The 26,835-nt window shown below is 40.6% G+C and overlaps 1 protein-coding gene across 5 annotated transcripts in view; it reads right to left on the bottom strand.

Moving 5' to 3' along the window:
- MBNL2 (muscleblind like splicing regulator 2) overlaps window positions 1–26,835 on the bottom strand; it is a 108,645-nt gene that overhangs the window by 11,059 nt on the left and 70,751 nt on the right. For 2 of the 5 annotated variants that reach the window (XM_084282594.1, XM_084282595.1), the window contains exons 3-7: window positions 23,124–23,288; window positions 19,882–20,082; window positions 18,722–18,985; window positions 12,455–12,508; window positions 11,647–11,800 (exon numbers count right to left, since the gene is read on the bottom strand). In XM_084282594.1, coding sequence (XP_084138720.1) covers window positions 11,647–11,800; window positions 12,455–12,508; window positions 18,722–18,985; window positions 19,882–20,082; window positions 23,124–23,288 — 838 coding nt within the window. Of the gene's footprint in view, window positions 1–6,876; window positions 6,972–11,646; window positions 11,801–12,454; window positions 12,509–18,721; window positions 18,986–19,881; window positions 20,083–23,123; window positions 23,289–26,835 lie in introns of all 5 variants that reach the window. The other 3 variants (XM_084282596.1, XM_084282598.1, XM_084282597.1) reach the window with 3 other exon arrangements.

Here is a 26,835-nt window from a genome sequence, read left to right as displayed (position 1 = left end):
CTTGAGATTTGTTGTGGGTTTTAAGATTAAAAACTCTCACTTTCTTGAGTCTGAAAACTGTTCATTCTGAAGGTTACAGCTACTTACATGTAACTTGGTGTCTTCAGACATTATAACTTGATCGAATTGAGGCTTGTGATTTTTGAGTGTCTAGCTTGAAATGGGCAGCAGCAGTTTCAATTTGCCTTTCATACTGTGACAAGATATTCCTATTCCAATACCTTCCCTGGAGAAATTACTCTTCAATATCTTCATGTTCAATGACAGTTTAGGAAAAAACAAATCTTCCTGCAAACCAGTAAATGCACCTGTTGCTGCTACACATCAGAAAGGAAAGAAATGGAAATTTTTAACCATTTCCCCCAAATGTGTTAGGGATCAGGACTTGTTCCTGTGCCACTCTGGACACAGCCAACCCAGCCAAGTTAATCGGTCAGCTTTCAAGAGTGTGATTTCAGCAGATACTCAGAGTGCAACACGCTCAGTGTTGCCCAGTTAAATTTCAAAGCTGGAGTGCTTGGAGCAGCATTTGGGAACCACCTTCACACTTTCTGGGGGCTCGTTTTGCCAGCCCGGTGTGGGCACTCAGTGCTCTTTCACATGCAGCCAGGTGAGATGTCCATCCTGCATCCCAGATGCCAAAGCTTGCTGGCACCTCCACATAGGCTCACCAGAAGCCCAGTGCTGTTCTGCCCAGGGCTCACTCTGCAAGCATCCCTTCTGATAATGTGGCTGAGAAAAGAACCTGCTCTTCTGCCTTTGTTTTTTTTTTTTTTTTTTTTTTTTTTTTTTTGACTTTTCCATGCCCAAACGACCCTTTATGCTGTTAGATCAGAATTTTTTATGGGAACATTTAACTTGGGACTTTCTGGAATTTTTAGGCCAAAACTTTCAGCCAAAAAAAAAAGCCAAAAAAATTCTAGATACCACTACTTCATAGTGACTCTCATTTGTAATGTTATATCCTGGCACTAAAAGATGCAAATAAAATCTGTTTCCCCTTCCCATCTTCCTTCTTAAAGTTTGTTTTTAAAAATCCAAACAAGGACGTTTCCATATTTCCAACTGACTTCCCCACCATATTGTTGCTCTTCTCCTTGTTTACATGTTCAGCAGGTTTCCACAAGGAGCAAAGGGAGCAGGAGACAGAAAAAGACAGAAAAAGCCTTTTCACTCCTCAGCAGCTCTGACGACAGCCATCTGCCCCAGCAGGTGGCTTCTTGGGGTGAAATGCACAGCCTGGAGAAAACACCCTTTTTGGGGACACAGGGCTCTATTTGCAAGAGCAGCTGTCACTCCATGCTTTGCTCTATGCAGACGAAGAAATTTGCTTGCATGGGGCTGAGTAGGTGCCACAGGATATTTTGGTCTAATGGCAATCTGCCTTTTCGGGCAGCCCCACACAGATCCTGGCCAAGAGAGGTGTTTTCATGCTGTACTTCCCTGCTCCCCTCATGCCCAAGAGAGCTGAGCTCAGGGCTCCTCAAATCCCCACAAAATATTTGGCACATTAGCACAGCGTTAATGACGTTTTGAATCTGAGCAAACATTTTAATTGTTCTCTTGTTTGTGGTACTTGAATGTAACATAACCATTTTTATTTTCGCTTCTTTGTATTTTTACAGATTTTCACGAAACTGAAGGCTACCGAACGATTTCATAATTAATATTTGCATAATTGCCACCTCATTTAGTGTGAACACTGATGCATAATTTAAAACAGCTGTGCTAGATAATCACAAGCCTTAGCATGAGACAGCCTGTTGATCTTATAATTCTTTTCAGACATGGCTTATAAGTATTTTTTTTTTTCTACTAGATATACCTTTTAATTTATCTTCTTTGGCTAAAAGTCACGTAACCAGCAGAATTGTGATTAAGTAGTATCTCTACCCAGTATTCTCTGTAATTCTCTTTTTATATGGTCAGTCTTTGGCCCATTTTCATTGCTGTAGAAAATAAAGGCTTTCTCTGTTCTGTACCAAAGTGATGTGAGTGAAACTATCTTATTTAAAGCAATTTGGAAATTGGTAATCGTCCTGTAGTAACCAACAACTAAATAAGCACTCGGTAAGCTGGAGGACACAGATGAAAACGTAATGCTGGTGTCTGAACTCCCATCGCAGTGAATGGTGTGGTACAACCTCATCAGTCAGTGGAGCCTGGAGATCACTTCACGTGATCATCTACTACAGGCTCAGTGCATTTGCTCACCAGGCTTTGACTACTTTGGGCTAAGGCCTCCTCCCTGTGGTCCAGCTGCATATTCAGAAGTGGGCAGATTTGCCTGTAGGTCCTGTACAGTATCTGCCAAGCCCGTCTTGGATAACCTAGACATTCAAGGTTATCCTAGGACAATCTTAAATGTCAGTAGGCACATGTTTAGGCAAGCAAATCAAGGCCTGTGCACCTTCAGGAGGGTGAGCCAGGCTGTTCTCCAGACCGGGCTGTTAATCTTCGCTGCCTGCTACAGGCACTTCCAGCTTGCATGTAGACATGTATATTCAGATACCAACTCTTAGGTGCCCTTATTTCAGACTCAATCCTAACCTTTAATCCTTGTAGGACTCAGCAATGTGTGTTTGTAATGTAAATGAAGCAGTAGCAAGGCTTTCTACTTAGACTAAAGCAAAACAAACAGAAAACAACAAACCAAACTGAAAGAAAACAAAACAACTGAACAACAACAACAAAACCAGCTGTAAATATGCTGGAATTATTCAAAATTGGGATTCAGTATAACATTTCTCTCAGGTAATATCAGGACAGATTGTCTTTTTTGGAGTCTCATGGGCACCTGTGAGTGAAGCTAAGTGGGGAACAGTTGATCTGCTTGCTCAGATACTATCTGGTCCACTGTCTGATCCCACTATCTACATGAGTAATAATTAAAAGTTTTGTTTAAAATATCTGAAGTGTATATTTATACAGAATTACTGTATTAGTGTTTTAAATAAGTTGCTTACATTTCTCTGACCACAGACATGCACTAGAGGGAGCTAGTACCAAACCCTTCATTTATGTTCCCTGATCTTGTTCAGTTACTCCATAGTTTTTGGAACTTTTTTGGTTCCATCCTGCAAGACAATGCTGTCAACATCCCAAAACACCTAAATTCCTTAAGCCTGAAGTAAGGTGAAGCAGCTGCAGCCTCCAGCACCATTCTGGTGGGAATTGCTGGAGCAGTTGTGAACAGGGGAAGAGGAAAAGGGGAAGGGGTGAGTTACTGAGGGCTCTCCTCTCTTGCTGCTCATGCTTCCAGACTCCTCACATTGCTCTCAAAGTCCACCTGCCTTTCTCTGGAAAACCCAAGCAGGGCAGAAGTCTACGCTTGCTCCCCTCTCATCAGTCCTGGCAGCTACAGTAAGTGGTGGGGTTCCCCTCACAAGATGCCCCCATACAGTGAGTGGTGACACTGACAAATCTTGTATGAACCGAGTAAGTTATTGATCAGAACTGAGCCAAAGAGATTCTCTTCCCCTCTGAAGTACACTAAAATAAAATTATTTGGGGTTTAAAACATAATTTCTGTAATCACGAAACACAAAAGACTCCAATTTTTTTCTGTATATTCCTAACTGGGTCTCCCTGCATGTATGCATTATTATATAGCTTTTAACCCTACACAGTCTTCTCTTGTGCCTCATCCACACTCATACTGATCACAAAACACAGAGAGCTGCTGGCCAAGAGTGAATGACTGTGAACGGGTCAACGCAGGCCCGTTTTGCACCCTGTCATTAATGTTATTTTCAGAGAAGAACAATCTATAGAAGACGTAAGACACAGCTCATCTCCTTTCAAAGTACAAACCGAAAGCATGTGCTATATAATTTTCTGGACCCTACAGAGTTGTTAGTTTTTTTCAGCTGTCACCTCAGCAACTCCATGGCTTTTGGGATGTTTATGTTTCCTCTGACTGGTGCTTCTAGGACACCTGAATCATCAGACTCAACACAAGGAAGTACAGTAATGTTTCTCCAGGTTCGAATATTAAGCTGAAAGGTATTGAGTGAAATGATTAACCACTGCTGTGACTCTTCTTTCATGCCTGGCATTGTGAGAAGAAGCCATGGGAGCAGAAAAGGAATAGTGTGAAGGCTGCAGGTTGATTAAAAAAGTGCAGTAGATACACTGAGAGGAGGAAGCTGTATCCCACAGAGAAGTAAAGAGGCTGCAGTGTGGCACAGACCAGAAAAGGAAATTTTATCTGGATGGGAATAAAGATGTCCTTTTCTGAAATATACAACAGAATTTAAACCCACACAAGAGGACAAAGGACATGATGACCATGAGCTCAGTCTTAACAGGTAAACGCAAGTTAACTACCTGCTGCTGCTATGTTTCTTGGGCTAGAACATCAAGGGTTAGGAACATAAGAGTTACTATATGGCCTCTCTTGGTGTAGTGTGGTCTTCAACCCTTAGGAAGGTATAAACAAACAGCAAAGTTGGAGCCTTGCCTCTTATAAAGAAGTAACTACTCCTCCTTTCCCTGCTTTCACATTTTTTTAAAGTAGCTTTTAAAGGTTTTCAGTGGCTACAACAAAGGCAGGAGTGAGAAGAAGACAGTGATGGCACACACTGCAGAAGCCAATGAGAAAACCTGCTGGGGTGGGACTCATCCCCTCTAACTCTGGTGGTGCAGAGCTTCAGTTGCTCATCTAACCTCCTTCCACAGCCAACAGAAAGAGGCAGGACCCTCCAGGGCAACTTATCTTGCTCCAACAAGGACTTCTGGAAAAGCAGATGAACTGGATGCTGAGCTTCCAAGTGGCTGAAGTCCAACAAGTGGAAAACCATCCCTGTGTTAAACCATCCTTTAATTTCAGCATGGAATTATATGTATACAGAGAGAGAGAGAGAGACATGCATGCAACTAAATAAATACAGACACTTTTACAACTACTGTTGTACTTAAAACGGTCTAATCCACCAACGCAAACAAAATCTGCATTGGGAAAGGAGGGGCTCTGTCTGCTATCCTGCTAGGTCAGAAAATGCATTGGGGCATACCTCAGACTCCCAAGCAGCATAAGTTACTTGTGTGAAAGTATTCCCTGTAAAAAGCCCTCTGACTGCTTACTGCTCTTGCTGTAGGTGCCTATACCTTTGTTCGACCTCGGCCACAGCCAGAACCTCTGGTGCTCAGAGGGTGCAGGAGTCCATGGCTGCCTTCCCACCACCCTTCCTGGACATCTCCACAGCAGTGCATGGCGACTCCCTCCCCCCAAACAGCCCAATTTTCTCATTGTCTATTCTCAAATGCCACTTTGGGATCACATCACTGTCCTGGGTACCACCAAGCAGATATTGTGAACCAGGAACCTGTGATCCCATGCACCCACAGGCTCTTGGGCCTACGAAGCCAGAGTGTCGGCCTGCTACATTACCACACCGCCTGCTACGTTACCACACCCTGAAAAGCAGGAGGGAAGGATGGTTAAATGCATCATGTGCCCGCTACACCTTCCTCCTCATCCTCCTCGAGTGTTTTCTTCATTAAAACACGCCAGCCCTCAGAAAGGAGCGCACAAAATGACAACCCTCTTTTGATGAAAACGCTAGAAGCACAAACATCACAGTCTTGGTAAACAAGCCTTTCAAAAAAAATGAAGAGAAAATGGACTAGTTTGTGTTTCTTTCAGAAAGTTGGGTGTATTTCAGAGGTAGTATATTTTTCCTAGTTTATTATAAATTCTTACAGCAAAAATCTGTTTTAAATATCTGCAAGATATTTAACCCATTTTGGGACTTCAAAAAAAGAAAAAATAAATAAACCTGCTAGTATAACATTATTAAGCAAAACATTTTCATGAATTTCCTCGTAATTCCTTGGCAGGTGGAGGGAATCATTCACTGGGTGTGCATTTCTGCTAGGTCTGCAGCAGCATGTTGGTCTGGCCAGGAGCAAACAAGGGGAGACATGCTTGGGACACAGCCCTTTTCTTTCTTTTGGCTTCTTGCTCTCTTTGCAGCTTGACCTCTCCAGTCCTGAGGGAAAAAGGGGCATCCCAGCTCATTCATGGAAGTGCCCAAGTGTGGTCATAAAGCAAGGAAAAAGCCAGGGCTGAGCCTCAGTGGAGTGAAGGGAAAAAGCTGCAATAGATACACCTCCCTATGGACCAGGTCCTACTGGAGGAGGGGGAGACCCTAGCAGAATGAAAACTGCCATTAACATAACAAACCGCAGAAGAAAAGGAGAAAGTATCATCTTGCCTAGTCTGTCTCCGCCAATAATCCTGGGGAATTGCTGAAATAATGTCCTTCCTTAGGGAAATACTCTTTCCAGGTCAAAGATATTCTTTCGAACATAAAGCAGACACAGTCATAAATACCTCGAGGACTGTTTTGATCACTAGCATTTACAGAAAACATTCAGTTTTGTTTCTCTCATTTTTTTTTTTAGCTGCCTTGTTCTGCTTGTTATTTCAGACAGCTTCCATGCTTACGAATTAGTGACTTCCACACACTGCATGGAGAAGGTTACATTAACACACCTGAATATTTGGAATCTGTGATGATCTTCATTTGAACTTAAGGAGTTAATAACAGACTATTGTAAGCAGTCCAGTACTATGGTGATTCTAACTTCAGCTGGGTTAATTACACAATAATTAGGTACAAACATCGCAACACAAAACACAGCTACATCATTATTTGCAACAAATGTTAACTCTAAATAAGTGCAACCTGTCCCACAAACACTTGCTATAAACGACTTAAAAATAAAAGTAAAAATTTGATGGGGTAAACACAGAGAAAAAAAAAATTCTCCGGGAGAATTTTTTTTGTTAAAAAAATAAAAGTAAATAAAAATCTCAGCACTCATTTAGAGTTCGGGATCTTGTGAAAGAAAGCTTTAAAAGGAGCAAACCTGATTTGCTGTGGCTGTTGCGGCGAAGGGAACACTTGTTGCAGGAGTTGTTGCTGCAGAGACAGTGGCGGCCGTAGCGTTGTGCATCATGGGTACTTTCAGGAGGGGAACCATGGAAGCAATGAACAGGAGGGTGCAGCATTATGGTAAGAGAAGTGGTATTTTTGGCATGGTGAATATCAAGAGCGGCAAGCCATCGTCATGGGTTAAACCGGCAGATGGCATGCAATCACAGTGCAAAGCGAGAAAGCGTGGCGGAGAAATAAAAAAAAGGGAAAATAGCTTATTACAAGTACAATTAAAGGAAGGTTGTCAACACAATCGGCGATTCCCAGAAAAAAAAAAAAAAAAGAGCAAGGAACATTGAAAATGCAGATGTTATCTCAAAGAATGGGATAACTTATGTAACAAGTAAGGCCTCTGCCAAAATAGCCTGGTACCTGAGAACTGTCACAGGGATGATTTTTTTTCTCCCCAGTGTTGCCATAAAGCACTCCAAAATAAAAGTCTGCTAAAAAACGAGAGTGTTTGGAACTGGGAAGTAAAATTGTAACTGTTTATCTTAATTTTTAAACAGAATTAAAACCAAATTATTTTCATGCATCTTCATTTTTAAGTAAGCCAGATACTTGCTGTCTTCCTTTATAATCCAATTTATGCATTTTTTTTTTCTACTAGCACTGCAAAACTGCTAGACTTTACCAGAGCTAAATTGCCATCTGCTTTGAGGCAAAAATCAGAAGGATAATAATCATTTTCCTGATTTAAATACTATTTTGATCTAAAAAAGCAAGGTCAATTTTGTGAAAGTTGCTGCTTTTACTCATTTTAAGAACGAATTTTCATCAGCATCTTCATGAGAGAATACTAACTTCATGTTTTAAAGGCTCAATGCTTTAACTGCTTATCTGAGTAGTCCCACAAAAAAATCTCTGGGATGGGGCTACAGAATAGAAGGAAGATTACTTTTCCATCTTGAAGTCTGTTGCACTGGACTTCAATTTTGCATGCCCCAAATGTTCATTCCAAACGTATTTCAAGGAAGAGTAAGATTCAGATCATGGGTTTCAACAGACCCTTTGTGGATCAAAGCATGCATTTCTGGGAAACGCTGATAAAACTTTCTAACACACAGCAAAAAGGAGAAATAGGCACACCACTATGAAACTTTAAAACACTGATGAAACTTGCTGGCTTTTCCAGTATTTTATGATTTTATAGTACTAGACAGTATAAAATATAAAGAGAAATAAAACTTTGAAAACTGAAAAGCAGACTGGAATTCATGATATTTTGCTTTTGCAGTGTAGTTGTTATAGCAGGTGATATCACATCTAAACTGCAGCTTCTTCTACAAATCTAAATACTGCACAAAGTCAACCAGAAGGACAAGTGAACCTTTAATTCTAGTCATTGGCTAAATCTCGCCTAGGATTTTTGAAACAAGTGAATATACATCATATACATTATAAAAGAGATCAATAAAGAAATTTGGAACCTACCAATACTGGTAGCGGGTGTCATGCACAAAACTGACCCTGCGTGTCATGCAATGATAGGTGAAAAAAGTGGATAAAGGGAAGAAACAGGTTAGCTGTTTAGAGTTAACATTCAAAGTGAGATTCAAGCATAACCACAGATAAGTAAGTTAGTTAAATGAAAGTTTAAGGTCATTCATAGTTTTGCTTTAACATAAAAATGTGATTATGTTCATCATATTAAATTCCTACTTGGGTATATTGTATGACTTTTGGCATGTTTCTGTGTGCACACAAGATCCTTCATAAGCTCTTTCCTTCAGTACTTTTACCCTTTCATTTAGTACTACTGCAGCAACAGGTTTTTTGTTTACAGAAACATCTATGATTAAATATCACATTATTTGGCAATTTTAGAACTCACTGCATAATTCAGTGAGCTTAATGCTGCACAGATTCATCAACTTCTTGTGCAGCAGAGGAAGAAGTTAAAATGGAAGTACCCAATATCACTCTGCAGAAGCTTTGTCTAATTTATGTTTCATGTTGATATACGTGTTCTTAATGCAAGGCTTGTAGCAGAGAGGTGTTTCTGACCAGCGAAAACACTACTGGGACAGTTCCCAAGCTAAGCACGTGTAAGTGTGTATGTACCCTTGCAGCAAAAGGTTCCATAGGCTTTGGTGCTGAGTCCACCTTTAGCCTTTCTAAAAAGACCAAACGAAAAGAAAAATAAAAAATCAATCAAACAAACAAACAAAAAACAACAACGTGTTTTCAGTACAGGGCATACAGCAAGCTGGTGAAGGTGAGGAGGCAAGGAGACTACCGCCACATACACACATATTTGATATAAAATCAAATATGCTTCCTGTGTTCCTGTTTAATTATTACAGCAGCCTCTTCCCCGCCCATCACAGCAGCAGCAGCGTAACTATGAATGACCTTACGGAAGAACAACCCCCAGAGAACACACACAGTTCCTAGTCTAGCGGCCATAAAAACACTAACGAACAGCGATGGGAGGAGAGAGAGGATCTGTTGGTTTTGAGATCATTCACCAGACAAGAAGGAGAGGCGATGAAGCAATCAAACTGATGTAAAACATGGGAAATGCAAAAATTTGGAGGTAAGCCATGCTAAGTGAAGCCCCACACGTTTTATTAGGGGAGCAAGTGGTTAAGAAAGCAGAGAGGTTATATAAAACAATTACGTTTTATATATATTCCAGCAGCAAAACTTGTCTTAAAAGTTAACTTTTTTTAACACACACGAACACACACACACAAGGAACACATTTGAAAATTATACCAGTTCAGAAAATATCACATCATCATTTAAAACCCAACAGATAACGTCATGCATTGCTCCTTAGGGCCAGGTGACATGACAGGTCTCGCACCCACCAAATCCAACCTTCTCTTGGACTTCCCAGGAAACATGGGAATATTGGATAAAGCGTCTTTAACAAAAAGCACGTTGCACCCACTCATATAGAGCGGGTTCCCTCTTTCTAGCTTCCTCCCACATCTCTCTCCTCTCTCTAATGCCCTGATGGTGTTCACAAAGAGCAGGAGGTTCAACATCTTGAGAAAGGCTTTTCACTCTGGGCCTGGGCTCCGTCTGCTTTGTTATCCCTCCCTCTTCCTTTTTGAGCTCTTGTTTTGGGCTTGTCAATAATCCGGCCCTTAAGGTTTGGTTCCAAGATCCACCCTTTCTACCATGAGAAATTTATAAGGTACTACTGTAATTACAGCCATTAGCCAGAAAGAGGGATGGACAATAAATGGCACAAAGAATGAGCTACTTAAAGAAGCACGAGCACTCAAAAAATATGGAAAATATCCAAACGCTATTTCACTGAAAAAAAAAAGTTTTAACTACTTTATTTTGCATAGTTAATTTAAGTTCTATGGCAGTTCCTTACAACAGTGATAAGCCCTGAAAGGGAGCGCTTAAGAGCAGGAGTAATGCATATCAGTACAAATTGTTAGGGTTATGATATACAATAAATTTCTACATCATTAAGCACAGGGCAGTCTTCCATTCATGTCCAAATAGGCAGTCTCAACATTTTTTTAAAATACTCCCATAAAAGTCTGCATGTTTTCTGCCACAGATATTCTGGTGCACGAGTGTGCTAAAAATACAGCATTCTATAACTTGCTATTATCAACACAGGGGCAGGCTCCAAGGTTGTTACTCAGGCCTTATAGCAAAATCTCATGAAGTCAATGCCATCTGTGTTTGTTTTCATCCTCAGAGACATACGGGGATGCTGATAGATTGGGCAATCCTTGCGTGTTGTGTTTCATTCCCTGTTTAAACCAGCGTTATTCCTATAAACTAAAATAATATTGCTGAAATGTTAAGTGCATTTGCAAACACGTTGTTATAAATGGTTCTGACTGCTCTCCATGATCACGTTCTGATACCAGAACATGCTATTTGTCAACCGCAGACCACATCACATCGGTCCTTAGAGAGGATGTTCAACTGCAGAAAGTTTGGAGTAGGGGCGACTGACATAATTTAGGGGATTCTGGTGTCACTGTTTATGCAAATACCAAGTGCATTCCTTCTTTTGTGGTGTTGAGGAGGAGCCACAGCACCAGCACCGTGGTGCAGCTCAAGCCTCTGGACCTCACAGGCTTCTGCGCACTGACATGCAAAGCGCGTCCTCTCACCTTTGGCTCACCCGGACGAAGAACTACAACCTCAGCTATTAGCTGCAAATGCTAGGAAAAGTACTGGTAGCGTGACAAAAGGAAAGCCAAGAGAACAAACCTGATGCCTCCAAGCCCCTTTAGTGCCGAGGCGGGGAGCAATTTGTTTTGAGGATGCTCCTGTGTGGCTATGAGCAGAAGGCTCGTGTTGGGGCACCTGTTCTCAACCTGCTGCAGAGCAGCAACGGAGGGGCCATGGAGGGACACCCGCAGCATCTTCAAAGCCCTATGCTTTTCCCAGCATTTTCCCAGCGGTGTTTTGCCCTCTCATTCCCTGGGAAAGCTCTAGCAGGTGAAGTCAAAATACAGCCAAATCGATGTAGGAAAAAAGGGCGAACTGTGGGCGATGATGAAGGAGGCTATGAAAATGGAAAGCAGCCTAACGGCGTGCCGGGATTTCAGCTTGAACCCTCACACTTTGCAGAAGGAATTAAACCAGCGTGGAAATAACTATGCAGGCCTCATCTCAAGCAGGATGGGGAGCATAATAAAACCTTTCCTTAAGCGCAACTGGCTGAGGTAGAGGCTACCCTACACAACCTGGGGTCAGTGCGGGTGCAACATACCTGTCGGGATAAACGCTGCATGTTGCTGCAACTGAGCATTGGCAAGAGCCTGTTGGTAGTGCAAGACACTGGGATTGAAAACGGCACTGGCACCATTGCTTTTTTCAAGTGCTTGTCTCTTTGGTAAAGGGTGAAGAACACCGGGAGGAAAGGCCTGTAAATAAGAAAGTTAGTTAAAACGGCGTAATTTCCAAGGCATTGTCTGCAACATATACAAAAGTACAAAAACTTATTATTTTTAAAGCGGCTAAAGATGCCTTGCCATGCATATTAACTCAAAGCACAGCAATGTAAAATGAGTGAAATTTTGTTATTGATAGCAAAAGCATGGTACTATTAACCTAAAACTGTAGCAGCACAACTACTGAAAAGAAAGGCCTTTAAAGCAACGAAAATGGCATTTCCTTTAAATAGGCTTTCAAATATTATAGGGAGAAAAAACCACTTGTGTTTCATTGCCAAGTATGTTCTTTTAATTTAAGTATTGTTTCCTATTATTATATAGATTAATGGATTATGTTAAGCGTTTTCAATTACAAAAGCAGTTTTATCTCAATTCGACTTTTTATGAGGAGGTATTTAAAAATGAAACCATGTTAGGAACCAAACGAAATCGTCTGCGTTTATTACGTATGAGAATGAGATGGATAAATACGGTACCGAGTTGCCGGTAAATTAAGAGTATGTGAAATCATTTCTGGTTGATGTTCAAAAGAAAGCAGTACAAATTTCATTAGTTGCTTCTCCGAAAAAAAAATAAAATAAAAAAAAAGCTACATGCAAAGCAAAAGGTGAAAGGTCAAAGTACCAGGTCTACAGTTGCTTCGAGAGGTCGCTTCATTGCTTTGGCAGTCGACTGAGTCTTTTAATAACAGGCAGCGAGCACATGATGGCAGTGGGCCAATGGGAGTCAAGCGAATTAACATACAGGTAAACAGCAAGCAGAGGTGCGTCATGGGAACGGCATTGCATTGTGGATAGGTGAGAAGGAAAAAAATATTCTGAATGCAATATACAACATACAAAAAACACTAGGCATGCACAACAACAAAAATGTCTTCTAAAGAAATGAATATTACACTTTCGAATTAGTACTGAAGCAAAAACGCATCTACTATACCTTAGTTAAAAGCATATAAGAGAGTAAAATATAGATGTTTGAAATTCAGGAAAGTTGAGTAAAACAGCAGCTTGCAGACACTATTAAGCATTTTATAAACACTTCACAGAGATGCAGAGAGTTTTAAGGATACTCCTACAAGAATTTCTGATAAGTTAGTTGAGTCAAATTTGCCAACAAAATCAATTTCGAACGCTGGATTTTCAAATCCAAAGCACTAGGGAAAGTTGTAATGCATTACAAATGCTACTGATGCTTGAGTTTGCAAGGTGAGGGTCATAGGTAATGAAACCACGAAATTCAATAAGTTTGGGATTCAAAACGAGAGGTTCCCCTCTTCCAATACAGACTACACAATATGTCTTACACTAACTTATCATTAATTCCTTATTTTTTTCCCTACAAGTGGGTCATTGTTGTAGATTTTTTTTCCTTGTGACTTACCACATTACATTGAGAGGAAAAAAAACAGCCTTTCAGAATTTAAAGCATATTTTCTAAATTTCACTACAACCTTCAGTACCAGATTGGGGAGCAGGGAGTGAAAACACTGCTCCCAGCTTAAAAGTGAACATTAAAGTATGATTTACAATACTAGTTCAACATTATTATTTTATTAAAGAAAATATGTAGGCATAGTACATAGACATATAAATTTATGTATATTTTCATTGTAATATTAAACTTATGGCTGATACGATGACAGTCTTTGAATTTTTTTAATATAAAATATTACTTCTGAGTTTTGTAGTGCAAATAATGTTTATAAACCTTCAGAAAGAAAGGACAATTTACTTATAAATCAGATTTTTTCTTTTTTTTACAGGCACATGCTGATATTTAGCTTTTTTTAGGATATGCCAATTATGTCCATCTTGACATCAGTATGTGGAAATGTGGAACAAATGTATAAAAAAAGAGGACAAGGCACAGAACACCTACAAATAGCTTATGGTCATGGTATTAGCTAGTGCCAACAGGGTATTTTGCAGGATAGCCCTTGCTTTCCTCATTCGCAGCTCTGTTGCAGCTACGTTGCACAAAGCTTTCCTTGGCTCCCTCCTCAACTCTCCTGCAGCACATTTCTGGATTTTATATACCTAATCTACAGGATCTGCTCATCTGTCTGGGTCAAGCCCTGGATATAACAAGAAACACCTGATGCCAAGTGAGGATGTGGATAGCCTTCTTGCATCTCAGCATGGTGCTGTGCTGTGCAGCTGATGTGTGGTACCTACCACGGGGGACATCGCTCCGCTAAGCTAACACAGCCTCAGACCCACTCTGCATCCACTCCTGATGGAAGTCTACATGGAGGTGAAGTATCACAACTGAATTTAGCATTATGTGATGGTGAAGCCCATAAATTCAAACCAACATCATTAAGAGTAGAGCATTTCAGTTAATTACCTTTATTATCCAAAACCAGGTATTATCTCACTTGTTTTCTTACTATCTCTGTATTTCTGATTGCCTTTCTCCACCTCTTCTCCATGCTCTTCTGCCCCTTATCTCCCTACTTTGAAGCTTTTTACTGGCTTTCATCTCATCTTCCATACCAAGTTCAACCCAAAAGCTTTAAATTGATCTGTTTCTAGATCTTCGACCTTGATTCCATGTGGTCTTCCCCTCTTTTCAAGCCTTTAGACTGCCTATCCACTCCTCCCTCCTACCTTTATGTTTCATTTTGTCCTGATGGTAAAAGCTTCTTCTGATTCTTTCTGTTCCATCAGCTAAACTCCTCAACATTTAAGCTCCTACATAACTAACAACCAAAAAATAAACAGTTACAGACTAGATAGGAAAATGCTATGGAAAGCAAATAAAGATAATAATAAAAATTGTCAAACAATCTGAGGCATAATATTTTTCTGCCATATGCCACATCTGTATGCTATAATGCATCCTGGAATATGAGCAAGATACACATGACTGCATGGATGAGCAAGGAGCTCCTGACTAAACTTAAAGAAGAGAAGCACACAAGAAGTGGAGAGATGACCTATAGGGGCATGGCCTCAGCATCCTTGGTGGAAGAGGATCAGGTTAGGGAACATTTAAACAAACAGGATGTTTACAGGACCTCATAAGATACATCAGTGGGTGCTGAAGGAGCTGGGCAATGTCATACAATGAGAGACCACTCTTACCAATCTTTGCAAGGTCGTTATGACTGAGGCAAATTCTGAAAACTGAAAGAAAGTAAATGACACCCCTATCTTCAAAAAGGGAAAGAAGGGAATGACAGGTCAGTCAGCCTTACCTCGATGTCTGGGAAGGTGATGAAGCAAATCCTCCCGAAAACCATCTCCAGACACATGAGAGCCAAGAAATTGATGGGGACTAGCCAGCACAGATTTATGGAGTGGAAATTGTGCTTAACCAACCTGATAGCCTTCTACGAGACTGGCTTGGTAGATGAGGGGAGAGCAATCAATGTTGTTCCTCTTGACTTCAGGAAGGTTTTCTACACTGTCTCCCATTTCACTTTCACAAACTCATTTAGTACAGGCTAAATATGTGGAAAGGGTGAGGTGGATTGAAAATTGTCTCAACTGCCAGGATCAAAGAGTTGTGATCAGCAACATAAAGTCCAGCTTGAGTCCAGTCAACAGTGGTATAAAACTGGGAGGAGTGATTTATATATCAGACAGCTGTGTTGCCATTCAGAGGGACCTAGACAGGTTGGAGAAATGGGCATGGAGGAAACTCATGTTCAATAAAGGGAGATAACACATCAGGCACCTGGGGACACACAGCCACAGCAAGCAGTACGTGCTGGAGACCACCCAGCTGGAAAGCAGCTTAGCAGAAAAGGTCCCTGGGGTCCTGGTGGACACCAAGATGAACATGAGTCTACCCTGTGCCTTCACAGCAAAGGCAGCCAACAGTGTCCTGGGCTGCTGTGTTCTAGGCTGCACTGGGAAGAGCATCACGACCAGGTTGAAGGTTATCCTTCCCCCATATCCACCTCTGGTGAGGCTGCATATGTCTTGCTATGTCTAGGTCTGGGCTCCCAGTGCAAGAAAGAAATGGACATACTAGAAATAGTCCCATAGAGAGCCCCAAAGGTGATGGAAGGAATGAAGCATCTCTCATATGAAGAAAGGTTGAGAGACCTTAGATTGTTCAGTCTGGAGAAGAAAAGACGCAGGGCGACTTCAACAGTGTGTATAATAAAATGGGGGAGTAAAGATGGAGCCAGGCTCTTTTCAGTGGTGCCCAGTGACAAGAGAAGAGGCAATGAGAACCAACTGAAACACAGGAGATTTTATTTAAATATATTTAAATTATTTAATTATTTAAATTATTTAAATATAACTTAAACAAATTACTGTAAGCATGATTTAATCATGCTAGAAGAAGTTTTAGAGTCTCCAACCTTGGAGACATTCAAAAGCCAACTAGGCATGATCCTGGGCAGTCTGCTCTAGCTCATCCTATTAGAGCAGGGAGGGTGGACTAGACAGTCTCCACAGGTCCCTTCCAACCCCAGCTATCAATTCACATTTTAATTTAGGCTGTACATTATTCTGTGACTTTCCATGCTCTCTGATGCTCCACATGAATACCTGCAGCTCCCTGAGTACAATGATGGATGACTATCTTCTAATGAGCTTCGGATTTACGCTGCATGTGGTTTATAGCCTCTGTCACAGTGTCTTTCTCCTTTCTTTTTAGTTCATATTATGAGGGTCACCTAAGACATCTGAGCAAAATTTCCTTAACTTTAGTGTACAGAAGTACAGGCAGGGTATTTTCTGGTACCAGACTGCAAACTTCATTGACCTTCAATGTTCTTACAAGTTCTGCCCCCAGTGCTGTAACCCCATCCACAAAGCTCACCTACAAGAATGCCCTCTGGACCAGAGCAATGCAGACAATTCCCCCAGGAAGGAAAACCTCTTAGACACAGTTCATCCTGGGAGCAACCTCCAAGTGAGTCCTATAGTTAGGCATTCATATTTCTGCCTTATTTTTTCTTTCTAGATCCAATTAACTATTCTTGTTCATTCTTGGGTAGCCTTGGAAGCATATTTTTTCTACCACTTTTTGTTGTCGTTCTGGTGATTTTTCATTCACTTTATCTGATTGTTTCAAGTCTACATTAAATAAAAAAAAAAAAAACAATTGGATTGAAAAGAATCTTTTCTGTTTGATAGTCTAAATATTCCATGAAAATATTCTGTATATATTTGTATATATTTTTCTGCAAAAAGTTACCCTGAATTACAGGTCCCAGTCTTCTTCCTCCATGACATTAGAATGCTAACATTTCAGTTCTGTCTTTCCAAAGATGCTTCATCTTGCTTTGAGGCTAATGCAACTCCAATTATGGCTTATTTAAAATCACAGGATATCTATCCAACGATTACTGAAGCGCAAAAAAAATGAATCCCCTCATCTCTCTCCTTTCTTCTTTAGTATTCTGTCTAGAAATACTACATTCTCTAAATGGTCAATAAATATTGCACAATAGAAGCTAATTAGAATAAAAATACAATCTCCTCTGCTTTAATTTCCAGATGGTATTCAATTTCCGCAAGCACAGGAAAGTTTAACTAAAAATCATCATGTGTAAAACAGTCACTGGGAAACTATATGAGAAAGAATTTACAACTTAAAAATTTTTCTTCTGTTTGTAGGTTTACTTTCTTGCATAACTTATCCTTTGTTCCTCAAAAAGTCTGGTCTTTGCTCATTTGCTAAATACAATAGCCTGGGGTAGTTATATACTGTACTGTATTGTGTTTCTGGTAGGCTCCTTACCCAGAGAATAACTGTATTGTCTGTCACTATTGTATGCACTGCCCACAAGTCCACAAACCACATCTGCTTAATTATTCCTCCAGTGCCAGCAATGAGGACAACGATTCTTTGATTTACTGCCAGCAATTTTGTCTCCCAAGACAAATCCTGCATGCTCGATTTATTTAACTTTATCAATACCACTTTACTTAAATTTATCAACTTTCCTGGTAGCAACCATAAGAGATAACCAATACTGGTAAAAGGACGGGCTGACTTGTCTGAACAGCTTTCAGTAAGAGCTTAAAATTTCTGAAAATAGAAAGTCCTCAATCTCTTTTTTTTTTTTTTTTTGGCTACACTCACTCTGCTTTTTCTGAACTATTTCTGAACTATTCTTCTATTTCTGAACTATTTCCATTTTAGTTACCTGCTTTTTAACACCATTATTCTAATAGAAAATAGAAAGGCATCATGGAGAGATTCAAGTAACTTGCCTTGTCAGTGGGAGAGGCAAGAAAGGTCTCTTGGCATGAGACTCATCTCCCCTAACCAAAGTGCAAAAAGATATAGTCAACACTTCTTAGGCAGTGGGGAAAGATCTACAGAGGACAATTCTTCCTCTTCTTTCTGTGATGAACAAATGAACAGCATGGATGAATACGCAGGTTTTTCTCCACCGCCTCTGAGGTGGGACCAAGGTGTCTGGGTTAGGCTCAGGTATCTAACTGAATGACATCTTGATACAGGTCTCTCTTCTACTACCGATCTCCGAAGCAAAAAACGTCTCTTTGCTTTTCTTCCTTTTCTTCCAAATTTCCACATCTATATATTTCAGAGTTTTCAGAGCTAAACCAGCATATCCACGCCTGTTTTCCAATGGACATTGAACGATTTTATTTCTGTTTGGAAATACGAGGGGCAAATTTAACATATAATCAAGGCAGAGAACAGAAGTGGTATAGAGTGTCATTTGCTTCACTGTCTTGAATAGAAATACAGCATTCAAATACGGGAATGAAGAAAAAGAGCGCTTCCTCCCATCAAGCAATACTAGCAATTTTATCAATTCTTATCTTTTTACCAAAAAAAAAAAAAAAAAAGCAAAAGGGAAAAAGAAAGTATAAGCAAACAGCATTAAATTGAAGCAAAATAGGCATCAAAGAGCTTCTGTCAAGAAAAGCAGCCATATATGCCAGCACTTACCATCACAGTCGCAGCTGCCGCAGCTGCCTGGGCTGCCACCGCAGCCTGGTTGGCTTGGTGTTGCGCCGCTTTGATTTTGGCCTGCAAATGTGCAGGAGGGTGAAAATACTTGCATTTCTCCCTCATGCAACGACCTTTTATGTAATCCATACACACGGTTACGGTGTTGTCATTTGTGTCAATCATTGTGCTGTCTGCCGGATGTGCAAAGCGGCAATCAGTCTCTCCACGCGCACAGTTGCCCCGCTGGAACTCCCTGCACACCTACGTGCAAAACAACACTGGTTGCAACCCGAAACGGCAGGGAGAGCCCATGTCCCCCCAGAAAGGACCATCCCCTTCCCCGGTGAGATCACTGAATCCGATTTAATAAACCCATTATGTTCTTCTGGGAGAGGGAAACGCGTCTATTTTACCCTTGCGCATTGGGCTCCTCAGGTAGCTTTGTGGTATGGTGGCTAAATGGACATGGAACAGAAACATTCCCAAATGTCTCTCCTTTTCCTGCTTAGAAAACAGCTGGGAAGGATTCTTACTGAAGAAACTGCCCCTGCTAAACTAGCTGAGACTCGCAAAATGTTCAGTCCCTTTCTAACTGTAGTTTATATTCTTGCAACTCCACTGCTATGGATGCAGTTCCTCTTGCTGATACATGAGGTAGAGAGTCTACAAATAAAGTGGACATCCACCTTAAAAATAATTAAATGAACAGAATGGACAAGCTGATTTTTATAAGGAGAATATAATAAAATAATAAAAATATAATATAATATAATATAATATAATATAATATAATATAATATAATATAATAAGAATATAATAATGTAATAATACTGCAGTGACAATGTGCTTGCTAGGTATTTCACCAAAGCATACCCTTACGGGCATGCAAACTTGAGGTTTATTTGAAGAGATGAAGTTTAAGAAAGATGAATCTTCATGTTGATTTCTGTGTGTTAAATTTGAGCAAATGCACTACCTTATAAATGTATTTAATTACCACTGGCTGCAAGTGTAGGAATTCTGTCTAGTTATGATGTCTACACTTTGAGCAACTATATTTCAGCATAGTTTCCAAAATAATGCTTTTTCTCCTCCAGGAGCTTCCCTACAGCCTGACAGAGAATCACATTTCTAGTCATGGTGGTGCCCACAATACCTCCAGTTTATCAGTCCTGAGGAGTTTCTGAGTAGCAGTTGAACCAGGGACTGAAACCGGTGGACTTCCAGGAACAATGACAGGCGGCGTGGGTAGGATCTCGGTCGGGACTAAGCCAACTCCCGGTGTTACTGGCGTTAGGTAAGGAGCAAAGCTAATAGCCGTGTTCGTTCCTATTGTGGGACCCACTGGAAATGTGGGCTGCAAAATGAAAACACAGACCAAGATGAAAAAAACCTTAATCAAGAGCTTATTAGTTGTCTTTTGCATGTTCTCCCTGGCGCCGATTCATTTTCTTAATCAAAGAATTTCAAGCAGCTGGCAAAACACACAGCATATTCTCTTCTTTTAATCATGTAACACATTCCAGCTGCATACTAGGAACTGCACGTTGTAGCTCTGCTATTGGAAAAGAGGCTGCCACTGCAAAGGAAGTCCCACTGTGAACCTGAATCTCTATGGAGGTCCAGCTTATATTGCAGGCTTATTTACACATCAAAAAATTGAAATAACAGAACTTTATTGCTTTTTCTCAATACCTGCTTTCCTTTGGAAAACAGGCTATTCTTTCAAAGTACCAGATTTCACAGGTGAAGCATTATTACCTATATTAAATCCATATTTCTAGTAAGACTATAAATAATGAACTCTTTGGCATGTAACTTCCATCTCTTTGCATGCTGTATTCAGCCAGCTCCTGCAATTGTAGGAGTTGCTATGGCTCATACATCAAAAAGTCTCACCTTTGCAAATGTTTGTGTGCTCAGCTGTCACCAGTGGCAAGCAGAATAAATATTATAATCTCAGCTGGACACAATATTTAGAAAGCGATTACTCAGACTTAGCTTGAGTTCATCTTACAAAAAAAAAAGGTTGATTGGAAGGAAAGGTAAGGGTCTAAAAATCTGTTTCGTGCCTCCTTAGAGCAAGTCAGTGAAGTCACGACCAGAAGAAAGAGCACTTGTGTAACTCTAAAACCCAGCTCTACCAAGGCAGAATAGTGGGTTTGTCACCACCAGCTCCAAGGGGGGTAGAAGCAGAACATCACCATGGTCAGACCACGGTCATGACTGGAAAGTGATTTAGCTCTGCAGAGCAGATGTTTACTCCAGAGAGTGAAGCTATAATGGTAAATAATTATGATTATAAATGCAAAACTCTGCAGAAACAGTACAAATCTGACATTAACTTAGTCACAAATTAAATCCCTGAGTAAACTGGCAGCTAGAAATGAACCATGGAATAGCTGAACACTAGAGATGGACTTAGGAAGACTTAAAAACACTTAATGAAAGAAGAAAGTCTTTCTCATCAAGGTGGCCTGCATACCCTTGGTTCCAGAAGGGAAGCCAACACACAAATTATACAGAAAATATGCAAGAGAAAGCACACACGCTAGAAGGTTTACTTCTAGTTTTTGTTTGTTTGTTTGTTTGTTGTTTTTTTACTAAATTATAACTGAATTTCAGTTAGTACCAAGAAGTTGCTGAGAGCAGCACATTAGCCAAGATAGCCAACTGTATGGAAATGGCATCTATTTGCCCTAGAGCGTTAGAAGTGAATAATGCTCTGTTTTTATCAGAGATCAAAACTGCTCGATATCAAATAGCATGGTTTATATGCCAAGTGTGAGCTAAATTATTTCGAGCATAATAATGAAGATTTATATGAAACAATGGTTCAACTATTTTAGGGACAGTATGTGTTATGTAAAATATAAATACCATCTTTGTATCAGATACAATTTTAAGGATAAATCTACATGTCAAATGACTTCTATGGAATTTTCTTCTACATTTTATCCATTTGGTCAAGGCTGAGTCATCTTAATCAGGCAATTTATGCATGACAGAGAAATAAAACTCTCCACTTTTATCACAGCCATCAGTACAGAAGGCATTACTTCAATGAAATTGTAAAGTTCAAATGATAAAATGAGTGAGTAGTAAAAAGCGTGATTTTGCCATTTCCAATTTTTACTCATAATACCAAGAAGTGGAATCATTTTATTATTCCATGAAAACTTTTTTTGGTGAAAACTTAAGCAGTAGAAAATCAGGAAATACCAAAACACGTCGTGACAATGTATCAAGATACACCTTCCATACGTACTGAAAGCTGATAAACATGTGCCTGAAACTCAGGGACTTCTGACACCCATTTTTTGCTCATGCCTTCCACCTCACGGCAGATGTTTCAAGTGTAAAACCAGGCATCTGGGGGCAGTTAATGTAGCCAAACACAGATGTCCTAACCTGAGATGCTTATACTTATCTCCTTTGACAGTTCATGGAAAGACAAAGGCACTTAAAAGAAACCAAACCATATAATCTGAATGCAGATTTCTGAAACAAGCCAGGTGAATGGTAATTAGAAGTGCCTATTTCTTTTGATAAACTATCAAAGGATTTAGGAAGCCCAGCGTAAAATTTGATGCCAATGCTGTATACGCCTCAAGTTAGAGAAAGAAATCTCACTCCAGTGCCTTACAGTGGGCATTCGAATTGAGAAAATATCATATGTGAAAAGTCTTGTTCAGATTACGTGTCTCTGGAAGCCTGGTGCAATGAAGAGCTGAACTGCAAAGGCAGTCCACAGCAACTGATCATTTTCGTGTGCAGCCCAAAGTTGCTGCAGGACACTATTTTTATGTCACCTACTGGATTTGAAGTGTTCCAGGTACCTTGTGAATTACCTTAAAATAAATCACAGAGTTTGTAGGTGGACGTATCATCAGTTCTTATTCTGGGACACTTCAGATCAGAAGAGAGAGAGAAATCATTACCCTGAATGACATTACCCTTTTTTCCAGGTATTGGGATTAAATACTGCTTGAAGCCACTCAAATTCACAGGCTTCTGAGAGGGGAACTTTGCAATCCTACTCAAATAACTTACTAACAAATTATTGTTATACAACTTTACACCTCCAGAGATATTATAGGTAAAATCCTTGCAAATCTAGACAAAACCTAACAGGAACTGAATGAAGGGGAAAAAAAAAAAAAAAGGTAGAAAAAAAGCAAGTGAGTCTAGGATAAAAAAGGTATCAAATCTCCAGCAACACTCCTTCATCTCTTCAAATGCAAATATAAATGAAAATATTTCTAGCATCTCAGCAGTTCCCTAAATCAACAGATGGTGATTATTTTTATTGGTACCACTTTAGAGAGCTTTTGTGGGTCAATATATTCTTCTACCTTAACTTACTTACCGATAACACCACCAGAGAAATAAACTTACCACTGGCTGTAGTGGTGTTCCTGGAAACATAAACTGCATTTGCTGGGCAAGCATTGCTGCTGCAGTTTTTTGTTGGATTAAGTTGTTCCTGCCATTGATTTCCAGTTGAGTTTTTAAATGTGTTGGTGGATGAAGGTACTTGCAGTTCTCCCTCGTACAACGACCCTGGAAAAAGAAGTCACACTAATTGGTCTATTGCTTTTGATGATAGCTTAATGCCCCGCAGCACAATATTACACCACAAGCTAAGCGAGCAGTAATGAAATGCAGGGTGTTTCCTGGGAACCGTGTAGCAGGCTGGGAGGAGCTGATGGCCTTGAGCTCTGCCTCAGCCCACTACCTCTGACTGATTGTTAAGGGTATTAGCCACGGACAAGGAGAAAGGCTTTGAAAATTGTTGATGGCACTTTCATTGTTAAGTACAGATCACTGCTGTACAATTAATAGGCTAAGTATTATCCAGGCTGCCTGAATTGCCTCTCATGGTATCTTGGCTTGGGTACCCAGTGTAACCATACCATAAATGTTTTTATGAATTACATTACATTATGAATGATAAATGTAAGCCTCCTTTAAGAGAAATACTTCTTGTAAGTACATTATATTAAAAAATAACCGTGTGGCAACTCTCTGCTTGTGTTCTCTTGTACGTTCATCCTTATTACAGTCCACTGCCTTCTGGCCTCCTGTTTTTATTACATCACATAAAACTTTGCCTCCTGTTTTTATTGCATCGGGTAAAACTTTGAACTCTTTCCATTCAGGTATAAAATAACAGAAGTCGAGTCAGTATTTTTGGAGTCTAAATTCAGTAGAAGTGCATGGGGCTAAATCTGAAGGTGCACAGCAAAAGGAGACAGCCTGAAGACAGGGGTTTTAGATAGCTATGAGATAGTACAGACAACAGAAGCTGGATTATTTTGGAAAGTTGATGGTGGGCAGCCATCCTTGAGGTGATTTGTGTTGGAGGTGATGAGCATGGAGCACACCTCTACAACAACTGACTACATGTTGGCCAAAAGATTGGCAGAGCAGCGTAAGAAGTAGATGCATTTTCCCCCAGAAAAGGAAACTGTAGGGTGCACCAGCAGGTCGTGTATCTGCCTCTGCAGCCGTAGGGCTGGACTTGGTGAGATCGGCTCTTTGACAACATGGCTCATAAATTGTCACGAAGTTTTGAGAGCTGTGACCGGAGGACCTAGGGCATTAGTCAAACTCGAAGTGACACACTCAACTTGCAGAAACAAGTTTCCAAATTGAGACCTTTTTTAGAAGTGCTTCTTAAACTTTCCATTCTCTGGTATGAGCACTTTGTAATGCTTTGCCAGACAGGAATACCCTCCTATAGCCTCGAGAACATTAAGAACCCTGTGAGGGAACATCACACAGCACACACGTACTCGGATGCCGCGTATGTGTACACGCACACACACTTTTTCCTCCAAAACCCTCCGTATGCTTTGGATGTCCCAGAATGGCAGTATTAATGTCACACTTTTTACTCACACACTGAAATGCTCCTGGTTCCAGCTCTAATCTGCGATAAGGACTTAATAGCTACCTGTGCAGGAGAACATTAAACATGTCTAGGAATGCTCTCCAGCACCGAGGCCAAGGGGAATGCAGACAGCTATTTCCACACCATTAAACCACGGAGAACAGCCCTTACCTGCTGCTAGCACCAGAACAGCCCCTGGATACTGTGACTGTACTGAATGGCAGAGGCCAAAAGGAGTTCAGGAAAGCTAAAAATTTCAGTCTATAGACAGCTACGCCTCAGTGCCCAGGAACATTACTTGGTGCTCTTTAGACATGCTGGTATAGGTGCAGCCATTTTCGGCTCTTCCTCCTTATTTCCACGAGTCACTAATTCTGAGGGTTTTAATTATGCACCCAAAAGGAAAGTCACTTTGTCAGCTGGCATAAGGAGAACCAGAAGTCGTCACGATTCGCCTTGGACAAAGCAAGAGGCAGGCTCTGCCATTCATGGGGTAATAAGGCCGTCGCCTTTACAATGTTAAATGGGAACATGTTTACCCGTGAGCGCGGCAACGAGCGTGTGCTTTTATGTTGGCTGATGAGGATTTCCTGATTAAGACATTTTTAACTGAGACCTATTTAACCTTAATCTAATTTGTATGTAACCTTAATCTAATTTGTATGTAAATGGTTCATACAGCAAATGTGAAAACGAAAACAGCAAAATAAAATCACGTAAATCTATCTGATGGAAATATCTACCAATGCAAATGAAAGTGATCCTCAATTAGGGAGTAACTTTCAACTGTCATGGCATTTGAAGTACCTCAACTTTGAAGTAAGCCTACAGTGAGCACTCCACTGCCACCTCCCAAAGCACATGGCTAGCATACACCATCGCTTCAAGCTCTGCAAAGCAACCCACAGAGCACAAAAGACTGGTTATTTCAGAAATTTTTCCAAAATAATCCAAGCACATAAAAATTTACTCCATTCTCTGAAGCTATTCATGTTTGTGCTTCATTGACTAGTTTTTTCGAGCTCTTGGTTAGCAATGAACTTGTGTAGCCCCATCACGCTGCTATAGACGCACTGTAAACAGATCAAGCCTTGTTAAAATGAAATGACCCAAAATAAATGGCAATGGAATGAGCACTGAAAATAGTGAGCAGATGAATCCCGTCCTAGCTACCAAAACAAAATAAATTCTGAGACCCAGTTTCACTTTTTGGACTTTCAGTGGTTGGGGGAAAATGCCTGGAAGCGACTTTTCATTTCTTTGGCGAGAAATGCTCCGTGCCCCTATGAACTGCTGATGGAAACAGTTTCAGAGCAGAACTGGGCTGATTCCCAACAACTGATCAATGCAAGAATGAAAATTCGAACTTGTGGTATCACCTCAGTCAAATGTGACCCTGGATTTTTTGTTTATTGAAATATCAAAACCAAAGTCCAACTGAGATGATAGCAACACACCAACCCAACAGCAGAACAAAGCACTGTGCATGAAGTGCGGGAGTATTCACCTTGTTGGGTCTACAATAAAGGCCTACTTTGGATTCTTGTAGAAAAACTACTGCGGTAGCAGGCCACCTCAAAACAAATACAGAGGCAAAACCAAGTGGTTTGAGTTTAGGGTGTGTGAATATCAAGCCTCTGGAGTGAGGCTTGGTCCATTGCAGTAGCTCAGGAGCTGCTCCACAGACTGCCTGGTGCACAGCAGCACTAACTGCCTTTGAAGGATGAGGCAGGCAGGCAGCAGGGAAAATCATTGCTTCATACAACTTTTAACCCACTCCCACATATGAGTCAGAGTTCTGAAACAGGGTGTGCAGACAGATTGGTTTGAAACTTGTGCCCTAGAAACTGCTTTCACCCATGAAGTGAAGGTTATCAACATGCACATCACAAGCAGTTGCTCAGTTCCCATACAAATTCCCTTGAAAAGCTCACTCGCAGTGAGCTGTCTCCCTACCTGTAATTGATAGTAACGATGAATGGATCTCAGATTAAGTTCCCAGTGCTCTGTTACTCCCTCCCCTCATCTGGGAAGCATGGCACCTACCTCTGACCTCTCATTTTTCTTGCTTGGCTCTCTACAGCTAGCCTAGCTGTACATGACACTTCAGGCAGGTAATGGAAAGTTTCAGCAGAAACACTACTTTCCTACTGCTAATTATGCAGACCGAGGACATGCTGTGGCTTGTGGCTGGGGTGTGCCAGAGGTTTGTTC

This window comes from Netta rufina (genome assembly GCF_964035555.1).
Source record: "Netta rufina genome assembly, chromosome: 1".
NCBI classification, from domain to species: domain Eukaryota; kingdom Metazoa; phylum Chordata; class Aves; order Anseriformes; family Anatidae; genus Netta; species Netta rufina.
The sequence above is the reverse complement of the archived record's forward strand: the minus strand, read 5'-3'. Positions and strand labels throughout refer to the sequence as shown.